Source organism: Nylanderia fulva, unplaced genomic scaffold, assembly GCF_048542155.1.
Source record: "Nylanderia fulva isolate GAGA-0341 unplaced genomic scaffold, ASM4854215v1 Scaffold7, whole genome shotgun sequence".
Lineage (NCBI taxonomy): Eukaryota > Metazoa > Arthropoda > Insecta > Hymenoptera > Formicidae > Nylanderia > Nylanderia fulva.
Window position 1 is genome coordinate 2,916,334 of NW_028190807.1, and position 25,861 is coordinate 2,942,194.

General features: G+C 39.8%; 4 protein-coding genes across 6 annotated transcripts in view; 2 read left to right on the forward strand and 2 right to left on the reverse strand.

The window, feature by feature from the left end:
• Positions 1-5,085, forward strand: part of LOC146720402 (uncharacterized) — an 87,694-nt gene extending 82,609 nt beyond the window's left edge. The window contains exon 5 of the mRNA XM_085488609.1: positions 3,582-5,085. Coding sequence (XP_085344735.1) covers positions 3,582-3,762 — 181 coding nt within the window. The 3' untranslated portion in view covers positions 3,763-5,085. The remainder of the gene's footprint in view (positions 1-3,581) is intronic.
• Positions 4,837-6,408, reverse strand: RpL24-like (ribosomal protein L24-like). The gene is made up of 2 exons (XM_029307330.2): positions 6,263-6,408; positions 4,837-5,917 (listed from the first exon to the last, which is right to left on the reverse strand). Exons 1-2 carry the CDS (start codon positions 6,341-6,343, stop codon positions 5,474-5,476), a joined length of 525 nt encoding a protein of 174 aa, XP_029163163.2. The 5' UTR covers positions 6,344-6,408; the 3' UTR covers positions 4,837-5,473.
• A 1,144-nt stretch (positions 6,409-7,552) lies between these two features.
• Positions 7,553-10,905, forward strand: LOC114934639 (neither inactivation nor afterpotential protein G). Its single transcript, XM_029307328.2, has 9 exons — positions 7,553-7,800; positions 8,258-8,460; positions 8,746-9,105; positions 9,264-9,434; positions 9,505-9,658; positions 9,782-9,903; positions 10,089-10,272; positions 10,383-10,593; positions 10,691-10,905. Exons 1-9 carry the CDS (start codon positions 7,680-7,682, stop codon positions 10,821-10,823), a joined length of 1,659 nt encoding a protein of 552 aa, XP_029163161.1. The 5' UTR covers positions 7,553-7,679; the 3' UTR covers positions 10,824-10,905.
• Positions 10,906-11,027: 122 nt separating this feature from the next.
• Positions 11,028-25,861, reverse strand: part of chinmo (Chronologically inappropriate morphogenesis) — a 52,138-nt gene continuing 37,304 nt past the window's right edge. For all 3 annotated transcript variants that reach the window (XM_029307304.2, XM_029307302.2, XM_029307303.2), the window contains exon 7: positions 11,028-20,512. In XM_029307304.2, coding sequence (XP_029163137.1) covers positions 20,268-20,512 — 245 coding nt within the window. In that variant the 3' untranslated portion in view covers positions 11,028-20,267. The remainder of the gene's footprint in view (positions 20,513-25,861) is intronic.

Genomic DNA, 25,861 nt, shown 5'->3' on the forward strand with positions numbered 1-25,861 from the left:
AAAATATTAATATCTACCACACACACAATATAAGATATAAAATATATTCGATTAATTTCACTAAGTGCATATTAATATTTTTATTGTGCTAAAAATTAATCAGAGAAACTCTCATAAAATTCTTCCAATACCATATTGTCCCACGATTATCATGATTTTCAGGATAAATTCTAAAAAAAAGTTCTCCCTATCTGTACTTATTAGACTTGGAAACCATTAATTTCGAACGAAAATTCAATGGGCAAAGCAATTGAATTTTCTCGTTTAAACAAGGCGCGTTTGAAGACGTGAAACAAAATATTTCTGAACCACTTTTCGCTTGCGTTCTATCGCCTGGTATAAAAGGAATCTTATCTCGAATTAGACACCCGAGGTGTATGACATTAACCGACTTCGGTCAAGGCAGTAGAGACAGACGTCGCGTCGGGGCGGTGTGCAAACAAGCGAATCCACCAGCTTGCGGCACGATCTTTATGTTCGTCGACAGCGTCTGATGCCAGTTTGTTCGGGGAAATTCAATCGTTCCACGGGATCCCATCTAATCCGGTTAAACGGCGTCGGCACGACAGCGCCCGGATGTAATGTCGCATTTCAAGACGATGCACCGGTGCGTCGTTTTGATCCTATAATGAAAAGACGCATACGCGCTAGAACGCATCCATTATACGTTTGCCCGCTCCTGCAATATTATTTCTCGTGACAAAGTAACAAAGAAAATCAATTTGTAAAGAATATATTGTATATAAAAAATATTTTTTTAAAATTTATTATATTATAGTATGAAAAAAATAGAATAAGGAAATGTTAGATAATCATTGATAATTTATTATTTCTCCATCGTTGTTTTTCAATTAAATTGCGCCTCAACCAATTATCTGGCTAGCTTCCCCTCTCATTCCTTGGTCCGCCTCTACGTCGTCTAGCAAGCCAGAAGCTTCATCAACAGAGGCTACGTCGGGAATGTTAAACATTCACCTGTCTCCGGTAGGTCGTATCCCCTTCTAGGTCGCTGCTTTCGGAAACGATGTTTCTCCCCATCTCCCTCTTTCTGCCTCATCCGTTATCGGTGAATGGTCGGGTGATCATGCTGCCGCTATCCGACCGATCGGACCGAGTGATCTCGAAGTAGGTGATGTCTGTCTGTATATCCATGTCTGGCTCCGGGGCTCAAATTAAGAGAAACGGACGAGCTGCTTATCTCAGATAACAGTCGGCACTGCGCGACACAAGCCACTGGCCTGTCGCAAATCACGATTGTATCGCCGGAGATCAAGCTAATCGTGGATTTTCTGTAAACGTGGATCGAATATCTCGCGTCTATCTTGGGTCCTAAGAAAAACCGCGACCTCAGAAGACCGAAGAATCAGAAAGGGTTTAATGTAAAGGAAGTTGAATATGCTGTACACGAGATTACCAAATATTCACATACATAAATATTCAATTTTAAAAGAGTGCGAGAACTCCTAAAACACGATATTTTAAAGTTACTCATGTATAATGACTATGTCTCTTGAATTTAATGGCGTTGGCTATATTTTTATTATTTCTACGTATAATGTATTGCCTTGCGATAAAGAGAATCCCAAAGCGATGCGATGGACAGTGAAAGCGGCTTGGGTTAGGTCTTTATCTGAGTGCCCGTAGATATTCGTTCCATTTTGAATCCCATTGTGATAAGGCGCGACATCGAAATTTAATTAAACGCGCCTCGCCGTCTGACAGAGCCTAGTGCCTTTTAGCTACGATGTTTACGAGCTCGGACCGTTATAGCTTTCCACGCGACCGAACTCGAGAAAATGAAGCTACACCCGCGTTAAGAAAACACACAGAGAAAGATTAATGATCCCGGGCGATTTGGTAACAATGTAGTTCGTCGGAAAAGCAATCGCGCGATTCACGCCAGATTTAATCTGGCGGATGAAAACGATTTTCGTCAACAAATACGAATTGCAACATGTATGTACGAAAAGTCGCTTTATATAATATTATTATTAACGCCTCTTAAATTCTGGAAATGCGCGTAATTAAGTCTCAGGGTGAACACACACAATTATTGAATTGAATTCGAAATCGGTAAAGATCTAAGGGAATTTTCAAGACGGTTCGTCGTCATAAAATAATATTGTCCAACCGAATGCCGGGGACCCCGGGCAAACTATATTTCTCGAATCGCCTTATTTATTTACGCTGCATACTCGTGATTTCGGTGGAACGATGTTATTACAAGGACCTTCCTACGATACACGTCGACCATTACGTAAACGTCGGCAGGAGCTGGATAATGCTGAGTTTTGTCAACGCGGCTTCGACACTCCTTTTGTGTTGTCCTTCCTGTCTGGGGCTGCGTGGGCGAATAAGGCACGGCGACGAAAAAGAGAGTCGCCAAATGGACAATAAAGAGTACACGAATACATGATCGATCACTGACAGTTACTGGTGTCCTGATGAGAAAGAAATTATTGCGAAAATGCAAAGGAACAACACTTGTAGACACATTTCACGCAACTCGAAGAATAGAGAAACATACTTGCTGGAAATTATTCTTCATACAATAATGAGAAAGAGACATAATATTATACACTTAATAAACTAATAAGAGGATACGAGTTCTTTTTCGAAAGAAGCAACAACACTTCTCGCAGTATAAAATCGTCGTTCTTAAAACAGCTGTTAGCTTTGACATGAAAAAGCTTCTATCGTGCTCGTTGAATATATTATTCGCGGAGAGGACCATTGATCAATCGATCGTACATAAAACACGCGTACAAACCATTTTTTTTCTCATTGTCAGCCGCACACGAGTCGTATTATTCGTAACACGCGTATTGCGGTCCCATCGTGTTGTCTGTTTCTTCAGCAAACATCAGCACACCTTTGCACGTGTGGTCGAAAGCATTTCTGTCACTCGCAAAATTTCGGGACGAAGTCTTTGTGGTCTTTTGAAGGATTCTCGAGAGGTATTCTCGGCTCGTGCACGCATTTAATCCTTGCACCGTGGGATATGCATTTTTTGTATTCCGAAAATGGTGAATCTTCTTTCTTTAATCATATCGCACTAAGAAATTAATTTTTAATTATTTAATTTTATCCGTGTAAGTTTTTCTGCAAGTAACAAAATTTAATTAAAATTAGATATTTAGAAATTAATTTCTTAGAGTGACACGTTAAAAGAAAGAGTTTGCAATTTTCGGAATACAAAAGATGCATAGATTTTATTGTATAAAAGAATTTTATCAATTTGCGACATGAAATTTTCAAGCATCATTCATTCACGACTTAAAAAAAACTTTGTATTTTGATAATTGTGAACCCTCTTTCTTTTATCATATCGCACCTCGTACTAAGAAATTGACTTTTAATTATTTAATTTTATCCGTGTAAATTATAAAGAATTCTCAATAAATTTTTTACATATTTTTATATATTTATTTTCAAGAATAAAGATTGAATTTCTCTTCAAAACGATTATTGTCCTTATCATAATTTTTTCATAATTGGAGTTAGTTAATTTTATTTATGATGAGCTCTTCAGTTATCTTTACTCATTGAAATAATATTATTATATTTTCCGAATGTTACAGATATTTAAATTTTGTCGTTCGAAATGCCATGCTGCATTTAAGAAAAAGAAGAATCCTAGGAAAGTCAAATGGATCAAAGCATACAGAAAAACTGCAGGCAAAGAAGAATCAGATGAATCATTTCTGCAAGTTAGAAAATTTAATTAAAATTAGATATTTAGAAATTAATTTTTCAGAGTGACACGTTAAAAGAAAGAGTTTGCAATTTTCGGAATACAAAGGATGCATAGATTTCATTGTATAAAAGAATTTTACCAATTTGCGATTTGAAATTTTCAAGCATCATACTTAAAAAAAACTGCCACTTGTTCAATCGATCCGAAACCAATCGGCCTGTTACTATTTGAGTTTAGTCTCGCCGACGTCGGCGTAGCTCAAAGATCGATTCGTCGAAGAGATCGGTCGCGGCGTGTGTTCTTCTCGAAAAAAATCTGCAAGCTCACGCCCGTGAAAATATTTTTTGTACGCGTAACACAAGTGTGTCCCGTCCGAACTCGTCGGTGTTTCCTTTAGACGCGTATTCCTACAAGGCATTTCGCCTCGTGTGCAAACATCGCGTCGTGGTTTGTCTGGTAATTGCTGGAAACACCTCGCGAGTGTTTACAGTGTCATCGACAGGCGCGGTCACACTTCGTGCGGGTTCTATGAAAGCTCGGGTTCTGTCACAAAGAAATGATGCACGGTTCGAAGTATGAGCTTGAGCAATTTTGAATACGAGATTCTATTAAACGAGAGATCTTGAAAGCTCGATTAATTTATTTGCACAAGACGATATAATTTTAACTCGTCGCGGTCTCAAATCGGGATATTCCCGGCAAAGCTCTTTGTCCCTATAGCGACTCGAGACCGTAAAAGCTTAATACGTGATGTATTCATGAATTAAATAATTTATCACAAACCATAACCAGAATAAAATCCTTTTTTATGCAAATTAAATTTCATCTTTTCATTATACATCCCTTATAGAAATTTATCACTAGTAACGTTAATTTATCACTTATTTCAAGTACTTAAAGTACTGTATATCAGTATTTTAAGTACTCGAAATAAGTGATTAATTAGCGTTACTATAGTGATAAATTTCTACAAGGGATAAAGTAAAAGAAAATTGTATATTGCAAAATAAATCGTGTATATTATTCGAATTACTCGAGAGATATATTCTTGATCCTATGATTATATACGCATTCAATATAATGAAACTTGATAAGAATGCAAATGATTGATGCTGTGGACATCGCAATACATTGTACAATTGTAAAATGAACAAGTATTATTATTTATTCTTATTACTAATTCTTATTAAGAATATTATGTATAACCGATATTTTTTTGTTAAATACATGAACATCCATAATGAATATAATATAGGTGAATATTTATAGGCATACAAGGCGAATTTAATGAAATAAATTTATATTTGCACAGATTTGTCCCTCATGGCTCCATCTATAGAACCTCTTAGAAATTTCGAAGTATTGTCAGGTGATAAATGAAAGAAAATTAAAAAATTAAATATAACTTTGCTTTCTTTACATTTAATATTAGAAAAGCTAATAATAAATATAGAATTAAACAATAAAAAATGCTGTTTTTAGAACATTTTCGGCTTTTACATAATTTTCTGTTAATCTGTGTTACAAAAGTAAAATATATACTATGTGGTGTAAATTATTATAAATTATATATTTATAAATATTACAAATAAATTATAATGTTCAGTTTTATATGTATGTATATAATAAATGATGTGCTATTTTCGAACATTTAAGAAGTTTTCAAAAAAGATTTTTTTTAATTAATGATATTGGATATGAACTCATAATTTATTCCACATAGTAGAAATAATTTGTACAATATAAACTAAAACAATATTGAAAATATTTAATGATTTAGTTGACCTCTACTTCCTGAACTTCAACTTCATCATTAGACTCTTCATCTATGTGCATTTCTGTTTCTTCAGTTATTTCTTCTTGTTTCTTCCTCTCCTTGAGACCAGCAGCTGGTGAACGAATAAGAGACAAGTCACGTGACACTTCCTTAATATCTCTCTCCTCTTCCAATTCTCTTCCCTTTTGTAACCGCTGCATAATGTATAGATTCTGTCGTCTCTGCCTAATAGAGTCTACTTTCTTCATTGCTTGCACACTCTTGCTCCATAATTCTCTGTTATATTTGACTGGTATATTTCTTCTCTTCTCAAACTCGAATGATGGATCTACCGTCAATTCTTTGCCTGCAGTTTTTCTGTATGCTTTGGTCCATTTGACTTTCCTAGGATTCTTCTTTTTCTTAAATGCAGCATGGCATTTCGAACGACAAAATTTGAATACCTGTAACATTCGGAAAATATAATAATATTATTTCAATGAATAAAGATAACTGAAGAGCTCATCAAAAATAAAATTAACTAACTCCAATTATGAAAAAATTATGATAAGGACAATAATCGTTTTGAAGAGAAATTCAATCTTTATTCTTGAAAATAAATATATAAAAATATGTAAAAAATTTATTGAGAATCCTTTATAATTAATATTTTTTAGAACGAATTATACGAAACGCTTACAAAACATAACCTTATTTCGATACTAATGATGCATTATTTTATACACTTGAGGGTTATTCTCCAAATTTATATCACATATATATAATATTTAATTAATTACAATTCTTACCTTACAATCATTCCTTACGAATTGAATCCCGTGTCCTGGATATATCCGGGACGAACAAAAATAACACGTTTCTATACGCATTTTGTAACAAGTTGGGCAAAAGTATGGTTAGAAATAAAATGCTGCACATGGTCTACTAGTGTTTCTAAAGCTTTCCAGATGGAATAACAGATGGCGAGAAAGGTATCTCAAAGTCGTATCTCGTATATCGACTTATCGATTATTGTCTCGAATTAATCGTGAGTTTAAAATTTAAATTAACATTAAAAAAGGATTTCAAATCGATCACGAAATACATATTTCAGATATAGTTTATATTTTTTATAAGAAATTATTAAATATTTCTATATATATAACATGTAGTGACGGATTATAATGAACAATTGACTAAACTATTTTGGATAGGCATGACTTTTTATTTTTATAGTAAACAAAAATATATTTTTGCAACTTTTAACAAAAGTGAAAAAAAATATTTATAGTATATAATATAATTTATTTTGGAATGGAAGTTTTCTGAGTTTTCATGAAATAATATATTTTTTTACGAATTTAGTAATTTTTTATAAAGTCTGATTAATTATGCTTCAAGAATTCTGTCGAAAAATATTATGATTCAAATGAATCCTAATATAAAACATTAAAAAGTTATATATTATTTTTTATATAATAAAAATATATAGAATTGATACCTACTCTGTTTTTTACAATCATTGCTAAGATTCTTTATCTTAATTTCGGAAGTGCAGAACTCTTTTAGGGACAAAAATAAAAATTTTGAAAATAATTTCCAAATGTCAAAAGTTTATTATTATCTTTAGACAAAGCTTTCTTTTCAAAGGATCACAAAGCATGTATGCAATTTTAATAATAAACAAAGAATACAGATATATCACATAATAATGTAAAATTAAGAAGATAAATTCTTAAGTAGTATAAAGTAAAATAAATACAATACGTGATGTACCCTTCTAATGGACATACTATCATACGTAAAAATAGCGGATCGTTTATCTTATATACAGAACGTTGCTTGGCAGAGTTCGCGATCGAACAGTTTATTTAAAATCTAATAAAATATTGCGTGAACGGATTAATTCTGTAACATCGTTAAAAATTATCATATAAATCTCACATACATTTGTGATATGTAAATTATATAATGGCTAGTTTTTCCAATATAATAATTAAATATTCTCGACACTGTTGTCCCGGTCGTTGGCGCGATGCTTCGAAGCGGCTCGACTTATAGACAAGTATCGATTATAAACGGAGAGCTACTAATTTAATATCGGGATCGAACGCGTAGCCGTATAGTTCCGCGTTCGTCTCGCGCGTTGTCTCAGTGATACCAGATGACGACCGTCAATCGGACGTGTTCTTCCCGCGCGTGAGTTTTCGAAGAGACAAAATAGACATGTGGGGTCACATATTGATCTCGATCGTCGTCCTGCTAACGTCATTGTTCTATCATTATCACTTCAGCGAACCGGCCAGCATTATCGATTATCCCGAGATGCATTATGACTATATTGTTGGTGAGTTTGCTTGGCGATTTAAGCCCATCGATATTCTTGTCTGCGATTCCGACACTATTTTTTTCTTCTTTCCGATACCCCAAGATACGAAGTATCGATTTTTAATCAAAGAGGATTTGCGCACGTCCCACGCAATGACAAATTGCATTGTGCTAAATTGAAGCACCCTAGATGCTTTTTAGAATAACAAAAAATATCACCAGTAACAAATCATTCCCAGTTCTCTTAGAAACATGAAATTGTGTCAGTTGCAAAATTCTCGCAAATACTTCAATTAAAAAATTATTAAACAATGAGAAACAATTTCTTTACATATTGAAAACTTCAAATTTACCATTTTTGTGTAACTACATTTTTTTGTTTATAATGATGGTAACATTTTGTCCATCTCGCGATGAATTAAAAGAGCCATTAAAGTTTAAAAATAATTTACGATAAAACGTATTATTGGATTAAGTCGGCGCTGGTACGTCCGGCTGCGTGATTGCATCACGGCTCTCGGAAATGTCGAACGTGACCGTTCTGCTCGTGGAGGCCGGTGGATACTTTGGATGGACATCGACTATACCACTCTTAGCGCCGATGATGCAAGGCACCGAAGTCGATTGGGCCTATAAAACGGAGCCGCAAGTCTTCTCGTCCCGAGGGTTCAACAGCTATGTAATTAAAACTCTATCTTCCGGTAACTCCCTTCCGCGTAAAAGAACGTGAGAAACGGTTTTCGTGACCATCTTTTGCTACACAGTATAATTCACAAAAGCACGAAAGCTGTGACTAACGAATAATAACATTCGTATCAGTATAGAAAAAAATATGTCGTATTATTGTAAATTATTTTGTTTACGTCAAGTAGTATTATAGATGAAAACAACATTTGACAAATTCGTATTTCCTCATATTTTATACATATATTTTCGGACCTCTTTATTGGTCACGTTTGTTTAGAGACAAAACTGGCCGAGGGGAAAGGGATTGGGTGGAAGCGGGCAACTTAATTACCTCGTTCATTCCTTTGGGAGGCCCGAGGATTATAAGAGATGGCCTAAAGGCTGGTCGCATGCCGATTTACTTCCCTACTTTCAAAAAGTGTCCGACATCATGAACGTTGTCCCGATGCCGGAGGAAGAGTATCTAACAAAGGCCTTCGTTTTGGCCGAAGAATCTTTAAAATTAGATAATGTATCCTTGCGAAAGGCGATGTACACCGCGAAGAAAGGTTCTCGATGGACCACACACCACGCTTATTTGCAAAAGGCTTGGAATCGCAAGAACTTACATATCCTTATGAACACGTTTGTTACAAAGGTACAATCTCCATAATTTTCATATAGCACACTATTATATTATTGATAACAGTACTTGCATAACTTGTAGTATACTCAAAAATGTTTGTCAAAAAGAATTATTCATACTTTAGCTTCTTTGTTCATATTTATATATCTCTTTGATTTAATATGAAACAGATACTTTTCAAGAATAATAACATCGAGGGTATTAAAGTGACGTACAAAAATGGATCAATCGGGAGAATCGGCGTGAGAAAGGAGGTGATTCTTTGCGCAGGCACTATCAATACTCCGCAATTACTTCTGATCTCCGGCATAGGACCTATTAGCGAATTGGAGAAGCATAAGGTGGTTGTTTAGAATGTGATTTGTATATTTTGTAATCTTCGCATAAAACGGCACCGATTTCGATTTTCAGATATCTGTGGTGCGAGATCTTCCAGAGGTAGGCCGAAATCTGTTCGATCATCTGAACGTGCCCGTTTACGTGAATCTGCGAGAGCGCGTCAGCATCACGTTGGTGAAATTGCAAACTGTGCCGGAGGTGTTGAATTATTTCACCTTCGGAACCGGTAATATGGAATAACGCGCCAATGATCGGGGCGCGATCATTTATTCGCGATATGCCTATTGACGCATTCCGTGCGGCCGATGTTGTAATCTCGTATACCTTTTTCCCCGGTTGCATGTCAAAGGATGGTTGGCCACTAACGGCGTAATGGGATTGGGGCGTGCTAATAACAGTGGCCTCCTTCTCTTCGGAGTGGCGTCCGCGGAAGAAAAATTGCTGAAGGCCATCTCAAATTTCGAGACCGAGGTGAGTGAACCAGCCCCAACAACTGCGTATTTAAATTTTAACTAGCGTTTCGTAGTTTCTCCTTTCGATGGAAAGAATTACTTTTGTAGCTCGATTGAAACATTTTATTCCATAGCGATTATTATTTGCAATTTCCTCGAAGCTATATACATGCCGATTCAAAAAAATTAACAATCGATTATCAGACGTACAGGTCGCTATTTCCGTCGTATAACGATAGCATGCACGAGGGATTCATTTATCTCGCGTCATGTTTGCAACCCAAGAGTCGCGGAAGCGTAACGTTAAAATCGAGCAACATCCGCGATCCGCCAAGAATCAATCCCGCGTATCTCCAGGACTCTGACGACGTCACGTGCACCTATCGAGGTAAATGGTCCCTTGAAAACATTTGATTGACTCGTGAAATTTTCTTTGCGTTTTTATTTAGAACAGTTTATAATGATTTAAAGTAAAAACTTTGACGGTTTTCCGGTAAGCTATAAATTTCGCGCTGGAGACTCTTGAGACGAGACTCTTTCGCGAGTACGGGGCGAAGGTCCACATTCCCGATTTCGAGGAATGTCGTCATTTACGACCGGACTATCGGGACTTTGACTACTCGGAATGCGTCATGAGAATCGCAGGGCTAACGGGTTATCATCCGTGTGGCACATGTAGGATTGGCGCGGTTGTGGACGAGGAATTAAGGTAAAAGACAGGGATGCGCGTTTTATCATTTGTAAGCCACTTTGCGGGATGAGGTGAAGCGGACTAATTGTAATAAAAATATAATCTCGTTCGTCAGGGTGAAAGGCGTGAGTGGATTAAGGATAATGGACGCCAGCGTAGTGCCGTCTCCAATTTCCGGCACGCCAAATTCAGTTCTCATCGCAATGGCCGAACGCGCATCAGACATAATTCTGGATCGGACGGTTTAATTGAGATCCGATTTATTCATTATGTGTCATATGTATATATAAACGATTTATTAATAAAAAGAAACAAAAGAAATAACATTCACAGTTTTAGCGTTGCAATTTTTAATTCATATACTCCGCCTGATAAATTGTAGATAAATTATATGGGAAAAACAGGATTTAAGAGGAGGATTTAAATTCGCCAATGAACGATATCCATAGTGCTCCAAGTTTTTTGTAATTTATAATTAATGGTAAAGTTTTTCTTTTGTTTTACAGTAATCGAACAGTTATTAATAGTCTCTAATTAAATTTCGATTAATTTTTATACAAACAAAAAGGGTGAGTTACACTCAACGGCATAGCCACGAATCCCTGCCACCCTGTCCGCGCTCGGAGTATAAACAAAAAAAACAAACTTATATATTTTTTATACGCTCCCCCCTCCCCCCTGTTAAAGAGAATTTCTTTCATCCCAATTTCCATCCGGAAAATCGTTTGCGATGTGTGTGGCAGAGTTTCGACATTCTTCCTATTTCACATCCGCATCTCGCGTCTCTTTCTCTTTCTTTCTCTTTCGCATATCCGCAAATACGCATACGTTCCTCTCTCTTTTCTATTCCTCTTTTTACCATCTCTTTTCCATCTCTCTCATGCGAATCCATATTGGTATTTTTTCCTCGCATCGATCGCTTTTCTCTTCTTTAGTTCTCGCTCTTTCTCGCAAGCACTCACTCACACATACGTACATATTCACGCATACCTTTTGTCGCCTCTTATAAATAAAATAGTTCGTAATATATATAATATATATATATATATATGTATATAACGCGAAATGTCGTTTCGTATTTACTCGAAAACACAACTATGCCCGTGCGCACTTCGCAGATAAACGAGCCCTCTCGGCGTCTCGCATCTGTCATCTCTTCTTTTTTTTTTTACCTTCTTTCTCTTCTCCACCCCTTATATAGCAATAATTCGTAACGTAAACTTAATCTCTCAACTTAAAACAAAATTGGTAACCACGTATTCGCGGCGCACGCCGCGAGTCTCGCGCCCGCGCTTGGGAAAAGCCTTTCTCGCGACAGATTTCCTTCACCCCTCGAGAGGGGATGAAAAATGATATGAATGAAAAACAACGTGGCACGCGAATCGAACGAAAAAATAATATACTCCGGACGACGACGACGACGACGACTCCCCGAGTCGTGTTTTCGACGACGAAAATCCCGTACGTTGACAAATATATATCTGTACGTTATACGAAATGTATTGCGATCCAGATATCAAGGGAAATAGTTCGAGAAATCGAAATGATTCGCGCTGATCCGGCATCCTCGATTCGGCGAATCCGATTACGCGTTTTTTTTTTTTTTTTTTTTTTTGCGGTTTAATACCAGATTTCGTATAAATCCCGAGAGAAGACTGATAGATAATTGTCTTCTCGGTTCGGATCAGCGAGAAACACGAGGGACTTCCCGGGGAAAAAATCGTTCGCCGTTTTCGCAATTTTTTTGCTTTCTTCTTTCGGGATCTCGCGGCGTTTCTGGCGCGCCGGAAGAAGCTCGCCGGACGTGCACCGCGCCATCGGATGCGTAAAACGCCATATTTTTTTCTCCTCTTTTCTATTTTACTATAGATAGAGCTTTATTTCTTTGCCTTTAATTTTTCGTAAAGGGTGCAGTCGCATCGCGGGACCACGACGGGGATCACTTAAAATCTAAACAAGTACTCCTTAAATATTAGATATATAACTATCTATTTTTATATGTATATATATATATATATACTTTTTCATATATTTTTATATTGAAAAATGAGTGTACTCTCTCTTTCTCTTTCTCTCCATCTCTCTCTCGTTATCAATATAGGGATCGATTATCGATTAATTTGCAATTGCGTGTAACATAGACGCGTCCAGCGCATAGAAACATAAATAAATAAATATAAACGGATGTATTTACATTATACTCGGGTAAAAGAGGGATAGAGATATATGATATCATGGAAGGTCTGACAATAATATAATATATTCGAGTGTATATCTGTGTGTGTATGTGTGTGTATTTCCTTCTATTTATCTTCTCTGTCTCTATCTTTTTAAATATATATATGTACGTATATTCATGTAAAAATCTCGTTCGTCTATTGTTTACTGTTGCGTTGCCTTAAACTTGATCTCGGCGTAAATCTGCGGCGATGATAGAGAAAACGAAGACTAAAAATAATACTTCGCCAAAACAGAGGAACCGGAGAGGAACCGTAAATAGATATATATATAATATGTGCTTAACTATCGATATACATATATATAAATATAGATACGGAGTTCTGAGGTAGAAGCGGTTTCGTATACTTATCAATATGTTGTATCATTATTATTGTGTATGTGTGATTAAGTATTGATGAGAGAGGTCTGTATGATTATCGGTATTCTCCGAGTACCAGGTAAACAACTTGTGTCCGACAAAGAAAAAGAAAAACTCGCGCATCTTCGCCACCAATGTGGCGTTGAAATAAAAATGGAGGGAAAAATTAAACGGAAATTATAAACGGCAATCTGACAATTGCTCATTGATCAGAGAAGGAGAGGATATTTCATTGGCACCGACGGTGAGATCCTCGCGTCCACCGAGGCGAAAGAGCAAATAAGTCTTAATTATTTTCGTACGAAATTCACTTTTCAAATAATTACGTTTTACGTGTGTGTACTTTCCTACGTATATATTAAAGAAAACAAATTATTAAACTCGGTGGGATGCAAACGCGGCCGGTCATACAAACGGATACCGGCAAAACGGAAGGGTTGATCGGCGACGAGCCGCTACTACGAAAGGAAAAGGGAAAAGCAACTGGAGACGAGGTGAGAATAAGTCGACGAAAAAATATAAATATATATAGCAACGAGAACGTCCGCACACACGTTTATCGTTTGTGAGAGAAGAATTCGCGTAAAGAAACTTAGAGAAGCGCGTGGACTCGCTATATATATGTATACGTATACGTATGTATATAATTTGCTTGTTACAATTGCCCGCTCGTCGAGCGGGAAAATTGCGAGAGAAAACTCGACGATATAAGAATCCACGGCGATGATTTTCCATGGCGAGTGATCGAAAAGATTTTTCGCAACGTTTTCATTAAAATACACGGCAATATATCAGAGAGGCCTTTAAAAAAAACACGAACACACCTACACAGTCCCTACTATACACCCGACTATTGCATCGCTTGATTCATTGATTTATGTTTATTTAAGAACCTTATCGACTATTATACTTTGTAGTTTGTACTTGGTTTTCATATTCCTGAGAGAAGGACTCGCGACGCGCCGCGCACCGTTCGCCGGCATTCTCGGGAAAGTCTTCGTTCTGTCATTGAGCTTTTCTCGCAAGCTTCTCTCCGTGTCTTGTCAATTTTCTCGATTCCCGCTTCATTTCCCGAGAGACGAGAGCCGGCGACGGCTGCGCGACGCGTCGATCCGATCTTGCAAACTATCGCTTTACTGTGTTATATAATACAGTATGATTTTTTTTTTTTCGTAAGCTTTATTCTGTGTGCACCCTGTAAGTCGTGTGTGTATGTATGAGTGAGGTAGCATTTGTACTAGTGTCCGACGAAGTATTGTAATTATTGCGGCAGCCGCGGCCGTTTCGGACGCGTCGAGGACACGGTTCTCGAGAAGGACCTCTCTGCCCGGCCTGTGGCAGTGTTTTCGTATATTGTACGTCAACGCCACGACGAGAGATATCAGTCTTATTGTTGAGATAAGAGATAAGGAACGACGGCCGCGCGAAGTTTCGCTATCGGGTCTCTCGAGTCATCGAGCGTACACGATCGCGAGACCTCGATCGGCCCTTTATCAATGAGAGATGTGTCTGTGAAGAAGGAATACACGGCGGAAATCGTCATCGTGATCGCGTTGGATTCCTCGTGAGCGAGGGCCGATCATCGGTATCGGGGTCCTCGACGACGAGTTCGTATCCCTGACGCATCCGGCCGCAAGGCGCATTTGGTCTCTTCTTATTATTTTCTTTCATGTTTTACCTATATAAATTACAGCGTGTATAGTAAGTTCACAAAATCCACACGTCTCCTGCCTGTCCCGTTTGTTAATCCTTAACATTACATTTACTTTGTACTATAGGTCGCGGTCGGGAAACGAGCCGCTCGTTCCCCGGAAGTTCGAGGTCCCGCTCTGCGACATCGCTAAGCTATGTGTTTGTCTGCTTTTTTTTTGTTTGTTTGTTTCTTCCCTTTTTCTTTCGCCTCTTTTTTGTCCTCTTCTTCTACATTTTTTCTTCTTTTTTTAGTTTTTCATTTTTTTTTTTTGCTTCCTCGATTTTAAATAATGCTTGTGCGTGATACATGTACTATGTAATCATTATCCAACTACGGTATAGTACTATTATATACTATACGAGCAAAAAACGGTACAGTAGTTGCCAGTGCACTCTCTGCGCGCGGTGTAGGTGCAGTGATGACATTGAATTTTGCATCCTTCATTCTCGTCACTCGGACAGTCGCTCGCTTTTCTCTTCATTTTTTTTCTTTTTCATAAAACTCGCTGCCCGTGCGACGCGAATGATATAACGAAGGTTCCCCGTTGTGCGGAAAGCCCGTTCACACCGTGACAATTGATAATCGAACGCGCGTAATTTCCAATATAGCAGAACTGGATCGAATAATATTTGTAAATTATTATTAATGCGACACGAAGATCTCTGACGTTTTGAAAAAAGCGCAAGAGTTCCTCTTCGCGTGCCTTCTCGTCACATCTCGCGTTTATCTTAAATTTGGAAAATATCACAACATCGAGCCAAATTTGTGGAACCGAGCGTCACGACAAATTTTCAATTATTCGGAATTAGGATTTTTTTGCGAATAATTTTTCCCCTCGCTTTCCGAAAGCGCGCGCGCACGAGCGAGCCACGGTGTGAAATCTCCCTCGCGTCTCGTGTCAAGCCTTGTGTCACACACGACATCTATAAAGGATTCTCAATCCGTAAAACACATATTATAGAAACAACATACAACATTTTATCCTACGCCGTGATACAATAATGGTACATACATGCGCGTACGTGTTTGCGCGCGTGTCACGCGCACATCGCGTACGCGCGTCGCGCGAGTGTCGTGTACATGTATGTGTGTGTGTGTGTGTGTGTGTTTTCTCTCTGCGTGTACATATATATACATATAGACCAAGTATAAATTTTTACACCGGATATAACTAGATCCGAGGACCTTGAAAACTCTGAAGACGGAAGCGCGCGCGTCTCGCACTTTCGACTTCCGGTCGCGGATCCGATCTCTTTACGCGTACCTCGACAAAAATCGATGAAATCTAACGACGAAAATCTACAACACATCATTCTCGAGCCCCTCGAGAATCTCGGGAAGTGACGCGAACGAAATCGAAGAGAGAATCAAGGATGAAAGAAATTTAAAAAAATATATATAAAAATAAAAATAAAAATAAAAATTCAAAAACGAACGCTAATTCGATAAAATTTTGAGCAAAGCGATACTACGAAATCGACAACAATTTAGAAGGTCGAGTTAAACGCGGATTTTCCGAGAGACAAGAGACCACCAGCACAATATGAAGCAAAAATTTATCGCGAAAGAGATACTAGGAAGAATAGTCGGTCCAATTTTTATCTGGCCGCTCCAAATACATTTACGCGCATAGCCGATGCCGCGATAATATAATAATGTGACTAATTCTAAATTCATTTTAATTCTACGTTGATTATCTTTTAGGTACGTGTATTTTTTGTAATTTCGCTCGACACGTTGAGACGCTGTCCTCCAATGTGTATTGCAATATGTGTACGTGTGTAGGTGTTGAGTAAGTGAAATACCTTTTACTACGTATGCACTCTTCTAATCCTTACGTATGACAAAACAATATTAAACCCTGGGTTTAACCGCCTCTTCCCGTCTGAAATTCCGCGCCTGACGTTATTTATCCTAACTTTCGCTTCACACTGCCGCGATATAACTGGATCCTTTTACTTCTTAAACTTAACGCTAATTCATTGTACCACTTAAAGGTATCCTTTCTCCCTTCCATCTTTGTTGTATGCCTCTGCTTAGCAGAACAGCCGAAAACAATAGATATATATATTTATATATATATTTCGTATATATATTAAGTAAAAGATTTTTCATTATAACTCTTGGCATACGCGACCGTATCTATTTACACGAGTATGTGTATGTGTAAATGTGTGTGTGTGTGTGTGTGTATGCATGTATGTTATCTCTCTTGTCACTTTCTCTCTTCCTACCTCCCTCCTTCCTTCCTCTGTGTGTGCATATGTGTGTACATGTTGCGCGTATGTTCCTATCTTCATCACATACGTAAACGACACATAACATCTTTGAATATCCTTCCCGTGGTTTCTCCCCCAGGAATTAACTTCCCTATGACTATGTAATCTTCGTCGTCCAGCATCATCAATCCCATTCCCGGTTAACTTCGTGCGCCCTCGAAATAATCGCCTACGCCACTTACGTCCGAATAAATTTCGCTCTTCTTTAACGCTATTTCATGTCGTTTATTTTTTTTTCTTTTCGTCAGTACGTCGTCGATTTTCGGCAATCAACGTTCTTTCTTTTTTTCTTCGCTCTCTCACCACCTTCTTTTTCTCGCCTCCACTTTCAGCAGGGTGAACGCGTCGCAATTTTGACAACGAATCTCGCAAATTCAACTCCTCTTTCTCTCCTCGAACTATCTTCGCACGCGCGAAAACATGTTCGCGACAAAAAACCACGCATTATTACTCGCTGTTTCACGCACGCTTTCTCACTCACTCGTTAAGATTTACAGTTGTACATACGTACACTTGTTATTTCGTAACGCGGCTTCGCAATAAAAAAATACAGAAAGAAAACAAACGGCTCTATTATATACGTATAATAGATAGACATCACGTAACGATTCGAGGATCCCGGAACTTTTCCCGAATTTCCCGGACGAGCTTTCGACGAATTATGTTGGCGGGATGAAACTAATTGCGACGGAGAATAAATGTTCACGATTGACTAGTACTGCATTGAAAAAAATATTGTTAACTTGGTTAAATCTTTCAACTAAATTATTTCGTTAACTGAACACATATTAATATTTAAGCCAAATAATATGTTATATTTAATTTAAATATTTTGATATGTTCAATCAACAAAATATTTCGTTGAAAGGTTTAGTTGACAATTTTTTTTCAGTGTGGATAAATTCGTTCTGTGAGCAAAGAATAGATCGGAATTAAATCGACTGTGTGCGGTTAACAAGCTCCGAGATCCACGATCTTGTGTTACCCAACGCCAGGGTAGCAATGGCAGGAGAACTGCTCCGACACTAACTGGACAAGTAGTAATAGTAGTTGCGGCTGTACGGAATGTACAGATTTCTTTATCATACAGTATATAATCGCTATTGTGTTCCCTGTGTGTGTAATGCATTGCAAAACAATGAGGTAGTACTGTCATACTTTTTTGGCAGGGTATACGCGCGCGTGCGCGACGAGTGCTCGTATATTATATATTACATATTTGACGTATATTGAATGGAATATAAAAAGAAAAGAAGAATAAAAGGAAAAGAAAAAAGATAAAAATGGAAACAAAAAGAAAACTGAACTCTCTCTCACTCTCTCTCTCTCTCTCATTCTCTCTCTTTCTCTATCTATCTATTTCTTCAGCTTCTATCTCGTGTATTATTGTATCCCCGGCTCGCGCACGACGCGCTTTTAAATACTAAATAATTCTCTATATATCGTCTATTGTCTCTGATAAACTTACGGTATAGGCGGTATCGTTGTGAGAATATAACCATTTAAACTTTCTGCATAAAACAAAAGGGAGAACAAATAAAAACGGAAAAAATAAGAGAGAATAATCTTCTGTATAAAGTGTAAATACTGTAACAAGTAATATAATATCGTGGGTGCCATCCTGACTAGGAGTATATATCTCTATATATCTATACATATAGGTAATGTGTAATATAATCTATTGCATTGATCACATATCTCTTATACAACCGGGATAGCAACTATTTAACGCGCAATCGCGCGCACTATTTTCCTTTCAAGTGATCGATGGCTCTATTATACGCTATATTTATTTCTCGGTACACGACTATTGCTCTGCGGACAAAAGTCCGCATCATTTTAAACATTGTAAACAGGTAACAAAGTGGTAGTGATCGTTTCGCCGCGGGATTTAGCTTCCGTTCGCTGCGAGAAACTTCCGTGGCGAATGCGAATGGACGCGATTTCTTTAAGCGATTATTATTATTGTTTTAGAAAAATCAATGTGTGTCGGCGTAAAACGATGTATATATGAGATTATTATAACATATTGCTAGTATCTCGCACCTCTTCGACTGCGCGTTCGCCAAGAAGTATTCGTCGACAGTCTCGCGCTTTCCCGCGGCTAATCGCACGACAGTCATCCGCCCTATAGTAAATGTCATATAAAATTGTATCTGTATAAAAGGTCTGCGTGTCGTCGGGTTTCATCTCGGCGCGATATGTGTGTGTGTTGTCACCACGATTATTATTATTATTATTATTATTATTTGTAATAATTAAATTGTGTGTCACGCGTGTATATACGAATGGGCGAAACTGAAAAAAAGCTCCGATGTGTCCAGAGTATAAAAGCGTCTGGTTTGGCACTGTGCGCGCGTAAAGTCTAACGTCCCGAATAGATATCACTCAAATGTCACGATCCCGTAGGCTCGATTCATCAACAGCGATAATATAGTGGTATAGCGGTCAACGATGAAAAATACCACGGCGAGTGTAATAATTCTCCGATATCTATGGTAAGATGAATTATATCGTGTAATCTACCTGAGATTGCGTTGTTCTCTCGTCGCAGTCGTCTGCTTTATGCTAAATGTCTCCGTGTGTATGTGTTTTTGTACGTGTGTGTGTGTGTGTGAGTGTATATTTATGCGCGCTCTCTGTTCGCTCCGCTATCTTCACTCTCGCCCGTTTAAGAAGCTCCCTAGCGTTAATAATTCTTACTTGACCGTTGCACTTTCATTGACTAGTTTTGTGATTCGCAGCGTTTTCGCGAGCGTATCCGCGCGCATTCCGTGGCTCTTCCGTGTGTGAAACGAATCTTCACAGTCGTTTCTATCGTTTGTAAACGTGTCTCCTGTCGGATCTTCAAGGAGCGCACGGAGGGGAGGAAATTATCCTCACGACGAGGAAACGGGACGGCGTTCGCTGACGACGACGAAGGGAAAACGAAGGTACCTACTCTGCCTCTCTGCAGCCTCTCCTCTATTTCGCACCACTATCCGCGGCCCGGTCTCGCCGTCGGCTGCAACGGGGTGGTTTCCGGGAACGTTGCTTCCGGTACCACCACCAATGCGCGCAGACCGCGACCTCGACAACCGCGGTGGCGACGACGTGGACGACAGCGACGCCGAAGACTTTGTTACTGGGGCACGTTTGTTACTGGGGTGTCCGAGACCGAATGATTGGACTGCTGAAAGGTCTTCATGTCGAGCTCCTCCTTGTGCTCTCGCGCGATATGTCGTCTCACCGTGTTGTTTCTGGTGAACGTCCGCGAGCAGAACGGACACGGCACCCTGATACCCTGATGACGTTGGCGTACGTGGGCGCGCAGATTCGTCTCGTAGCCGTACAATCTCTCGCAGTAGGGACACTTCAGCTTTTTACCTGCAACAATGAAAGAATACGCGATCATGCAGATCAATCGTTTAGAAATTGACTCGAGCTTTTACGAAGCTATATATGAATTATGCCTACAATTTTTTTTTGCTTCATTCGTATTATTTGTATTTAAATGACGAATCCGCTGTAAAAATATAGGCCGCACACGAATGATATGGCGATTAAAATGTCGATTAGATATAGAAAGACGTTTGAAATAAAATGAATCTTTTTCGAAGGTAAACATTTTTCATGATTGCTCCTGCCTAATCATAAATAAGCGTTCTGCGCATATACGCGCGTGGCGCTGTGGCGAAACCTTCGTGGAAAGAAGCGTGGATGCAGATTGCGCAATATAGTCAGCCTCTCTCTTTCTCTCGCACAGTTTTTTTCTGCCTGCGCAGTCGCTATTAGTCCACCCATCGGCGAGAAGAAAACAAAGTTCAGGCTCGAGCGAACGATTCATGATGGAACATTAGGCCAATGCCTCCGAGATTGTTGGCGCGTGCAAGGCCATCCTCTAATACACTTCCCATCTCAGCCCGATTAACTTGCGCCCGAAGTACCATTTACGGCGGTCCGGCCTTCTCGCGGACAACCGATCGCGACTACAAAAATACGATTTCGTGTAACGTTTTCGAAAGAAAAAATACGCTTTCTATACATATTTTTTTATTTTACAAATCCCAAATCTTTTATCGTCCGAAGACTCTCCCGAACATTCCTACTATTTTTGGATTTCACGTACAAATATAAGTCGTATGATTAAATTAGTATTTATTTTCAAGAATATAATATTTCAGGTTTAAAGAAGTTAAATTAGTTTGCTGATGAGTCGGTAGGTACACGGGCAGGTGAAATTCAACGCTTTAGAAACCGTATACTCTGACTAACCGCTAGACATTCAAGAGAGGTTATTCCCCGAGAGAAATATAGCGCAGATAATTAAATGCTGTCACATTGCGGGTAAGCTGATTCTATATGTTATCAAGATGTACAACCTTATGATATCGTAATGGCGCGTTCTTTTCAAAAATCTTCAGAAAGACGAAACAATATAAAAGCTAAAAATAATTAAATATTTGAGCTTAAAAAATATACGGTTATAGGTTCACACTTGTGACGAAAAATCAAAACTTTTTTGTACAGCGTCGGTAGCGTTAGAGAGGCTAACATTGCGCGACCATGACTCCGTGACTCGCTCTGTCGCTCCATCTCAAAGTAGCGAGAAGCTCATTGTTCCGCCGAGAAACTGCGCACCGTATTTTCAAGGGAAATACGCATTAAGTCTTGTTAACCCGTTCGAGACTTCTTTTTCTCGAATTACAAAGAAAACGTGGCAATTCTCTAAACGTTTTCATTGTGCGACAATGACAGTAGCCTGGTGACGTCGTTGCACGTGCGCGCATTTAACAATAATGACAACTTATAAAGTAAGTAATTCTATGCTAAATCGCAATCAAGATGAAATTGGCCGAAATCGTGTTTACGTTTTACGACCGTGGCCGAGAAGAAACGGGGCCGTTCACCAGCTGCGTGACACACCGTGTCATTACTGAAATTATATAGATTAATCGGAAACTGAACTCGAACGGAGAACCAAAGAAAGTAAAAAAAAAAAAAAAAAAAAAAACGCCCGCCCATCATCGGGTGGCCCCGTGTTCTCTTCTAAACGAAAGGATTGCTCGCTCATCGCAGCGTTCAGGTGTCACAAGAAAGAGGCAAGGAAGAGCTGAGAAAATATATGTATCACGCTCGAACGTACCAGTCGCACGCTAGACCGTCGTAAAAATCGTTACGGCCACATGCAACGCATAAATAATCGTGGGCGTGAATAGAGAGAACGCATGTGTATGTGTCCGCGCATGTTGGTGGCATCCGACGTAATGATCGTCATCGGATAAAATTTCATACAAAGACCCGTCTATTTTTAAAAATTTTCTTCCGAAACATCGATCGCGCGCGATTGTACGAGATATATCTGATCCTTTAATTTTATCAATTTTCCAATCAATTTAAATTCCTTCTGACACAATTATTATCGAAGTTATATTTTTCGATGACAGTTCTCGCTTACGTCACCTGTGCAACGCCGCGTAACGCTGCGCGCGACTCATCTGGAAGATTTATTTGTCTGATACGAAAATTGTGTTGGTGTGTCAACCTGACACGTGGAACAAACGAGCACATTTATCGTTAAACGTGCGCTGAAAATACGGTCGGATGACGATACAGTCGCGGCGAAAACACGCGCGCGCATCTCTTACGTATGGGTTCTCGACGGCGGATAGCGCCTAAAAATAGAGGGCCATGGGCATCCTAGAAAAATGTAAACGGGGCAGCTCTCCCCGGGGCGGGCCTCGTGCAGCTGACTACGAAATTCACAAAGGACCCGCGCGCCGGAACAAAGGCGCGCGTACGCGCGAAGACGCCGGAAGAGAGAGAAGCAGCCGGCCGGCACCAAAGGGGAGAGAGAGAGAGAGAGCGAGAAGGAGAGCGGGTTTTGCGAAGATCATCGGCAGAGGTGAAGGGACGAAAGGGAGAGACGAGGGATAGGTATGCCTCCGAACATGCAGAAACGCAAAACGGTGCCGGCCAGGAAGCGGGACGACCGCGCTTCTAAGAAAGGCATCGCGCCATCTGCGCCGCCCAACAAATCGCCAATCCGCTCTCTCTCTCTCTCTCTCTCGTGTATTTATCGATGATTATACCTAGACGCACACGTATACGCGTAGAGCCCCAATCCTCGAATGTACAGGTATGTATTAAGTCGGACGCGAATTCCCTTCGAGAACTTTGACGTCGAAAATTGATGTCGCAACATGACGCTTCGAAATCTTGCGAGACGAATCTCAATCTTCCCTTAGCGATAAGGGCTCGAAACGCGCTCGGAAAATAATTAAGCGACATCCAATTAGTCCGGCCGGGCTTTCGCTCGCGTCTCAAATTATTATCGCATATTCTGAGAGATTCTAAGGACCGATGATGAGTCGATGATCTGGAAGAGGACGAAGATAGATACGGCACGCTGGGCTTTCGATTCTCGGAGGAATCGTGCGTGTTTGACCGAAAAGGGCTCGAGAAAAGAGAGGGAGCGAAGAAAAGGAAGGCCTCGGAAGAAAGAGTGGGCCTTCCGGGGAATAAGAAGGAAGGGCTCCGAGGCGGCAAAATGGAAAGGTTAAAGTTACGAAACGCACGCGGCAGCTTCCAAGGTCTCCCCGTTCTATAGCTTCGCCGCGCCGCGACGACGACCTGACCCTTTCTCCCCTTTTCGACTGAATGGATCGAACAAACGTGTAACACGCGAGGAGCGCGATATACACGCAGCCCTACCGCAACGCGCGCCGCTTTCGCTCGAATCGATCGCGGCGGAGGAGCGCGTTATCGCTGTATCGGAAGCTAGCGCGGCCCGTTGATATCTCACGCGTGCGTGAGCCAACTGAGAAAATGGAGGACGGAATATATGCAGAGATCGAGAGCGCGGGATGATATCGCGACTCGAGAGAGAGGGCATGATAATAATTATCTGTCTCTTCGAGGCGGTGAAAAGAGGAGCAAATACGCGAGAAATGTCAGTCCCGCCTCCGAATTTTCTTATATATAAGAATCCATTACGTAGAAATGGAGTTCTCTTAAGCCGGCCAAGCGTCCACCCTGCGAAAGGATGAAGCGACGCGCACGCGAAGAGAATACCAGATCATGCGCGTGTGTGGGTGAGGGTGTGTATGCGTGTGTGTGTGTGTGTGTGTGGATCTTGTCAGGCCTTGACACATTTCGTTCGGTGGCGCCAAATTGGCCGCTCAGGCGAGTCTTCGCTCCAAAGAGGACCGAAGGATGGAAGAGAGGATAAGGAAAGAGGGAGAAGAGAAGGAATAAAGGGATGGGCGAGTTGGAAGGATTTAGGACCGCGATAAGAGAGAGAGAGAGATAGGGAAAGGGCGAAGCGGAGGAAAATCAATGTCAGGCAGCGTGCGTTGCAACCCGAAATCAAGGGAGGCCCAGGCCTCCCCCGCTGTTCCTGTACCGACTTGGCACAAGCCGGTCGATTCTGCAAGGGATGGCGGGTTATGGCGCGCAACCCTCTCCCTTTTTTAACCCCTCGGAGACCGAAGTAAACCATAACCTGCACAACGGTCCACTTCCCGGGTCTCCCTGAATCGCGATATCCTTACGATTGCAGGTACGATATAGCGTCGATATATCGCGTATCGATATCGGGCAGCGATTCCTTTAGAATTTTAATGAGAGAATATACGGATTCATTGAGACGCATCGGTATGGGTAACTCGCTCGCGAAATTAATAACGACGCCGTTAAGTCGTGGCGGAAGAGCCTACCGTAATTAAATCTTGTCACTAGTGAATTAATGTTGTTAAAAGTGAAGAGCGCGCATCCTGATGGGGAATGATTGTCTTCGCTTAACTCGTTAAAGCGTCTCGTAATACCACTTTTCGTTTCCAAAATGTACACGATGCCCGAGAAAACGAGGCTGTTTCGACAGCGAGTGACGAAGGTCTTTCTGACCTCCTCAGGGCAATGAACATCGAGCTGCTTCGTTGAAATTCTGGAATATTTTGGCCATGAAGTCGACAAAATCCGGTCTACTAGGGCTCGAGAATAGTTAAGAGACGAAGGGAATTCGAGGAAAATCCCTGATTATGCATGACTAAGCGAAGTATATAAAAAAAAGAAGAACAAAAAAAACGTCGATTTTAACATGGCAGAGGCTTGAAGAAAATTAAACCAGAATAAATGAGAGAAAAGGATTTTTTAACGCGACTTGTGTTTGAAGACCAACACACTCATCTGTTCGCGAGAAATTCGGCTGACCACAAAAATCCGTTTCCACTGCGCGCGGAATAATTGAGGGAATGGATCTTTCCTGGAACCGCGCAATAAATACCGACTTAAGGAAATGACGCAACGATTATATAAAAAAAAACGCAACATTCCGTTGCTGCTATTGTAAATGCAATCAATTTTTAATTAAATTTAAACATTCTTTTCCTCGAGAGAAAATTAAATATCAAATCAATGCATTATAATTACATCGTAATTTCTGAGGGTGTTAAATGTAAATTGTTATCAAAATACAAGATACAACATTGTTGCTATTATTAAATGCAGTCAATATTTTTAATTGATAAAATTCAATTCCTCGCGAGTGAATTAATTGCCAAATCGATAGATTGCATAATTATTGTACCGTAATTTTCCGACTGTATTACTATGATATAATTGTTATCTCGTCGCGAATACGCAATATTCACGCAACAAAGATTCGCGTCCGCTCTCGTGAATTATATCCGCCCACTTCCCCAAAAGCTCGTCACTTCCGCGCGGCCGTGCGTCTCT

What these genes read in the sequence shown, in the direction of transcription:
- RpL24-like (XM_029307330.2), bottom strand. Translation starts at nt 6,343, where the DNA reads ATGCGTATAGAAACGTGTTATTTTTGTTCGTCCCGGATATATCCAGGA. An exon ending in TCGTAAGGAATGATTGTAAG is followed by an intron (nt 5,918 to 6,262) that starts GTAAGAATTGTA and finishes CGAATGTTACAG; the next exon opens with GTATTCAAATTTTGTCGTTC.
- LOC114934639 (XM_029307328.2), top strand. Translation starts at nt 7,680, where the DNA reads ATGTGGGGTCACATATTGATCTCGATCGTCGTCCTGCTAACGTCATTG. An exon ending in TCTCAAATTTCGAGACCGAG is followed by an intron (nt 9,904 to 10,088) that starts GTGAGTGAACCA and finishes ATCGATTATCAG; the next exon opens with ACGTACAGGTCGCTATTTCC. An exon ending in CGTCACGTGCACCTATCGAG is followed by an intron (nt 10,273 to 10,382) that starts GTAAATGGTCCC and finishes TTTTCCGGTAAG; the next exon opens with CTATAAATTTCGCGCTGGAG.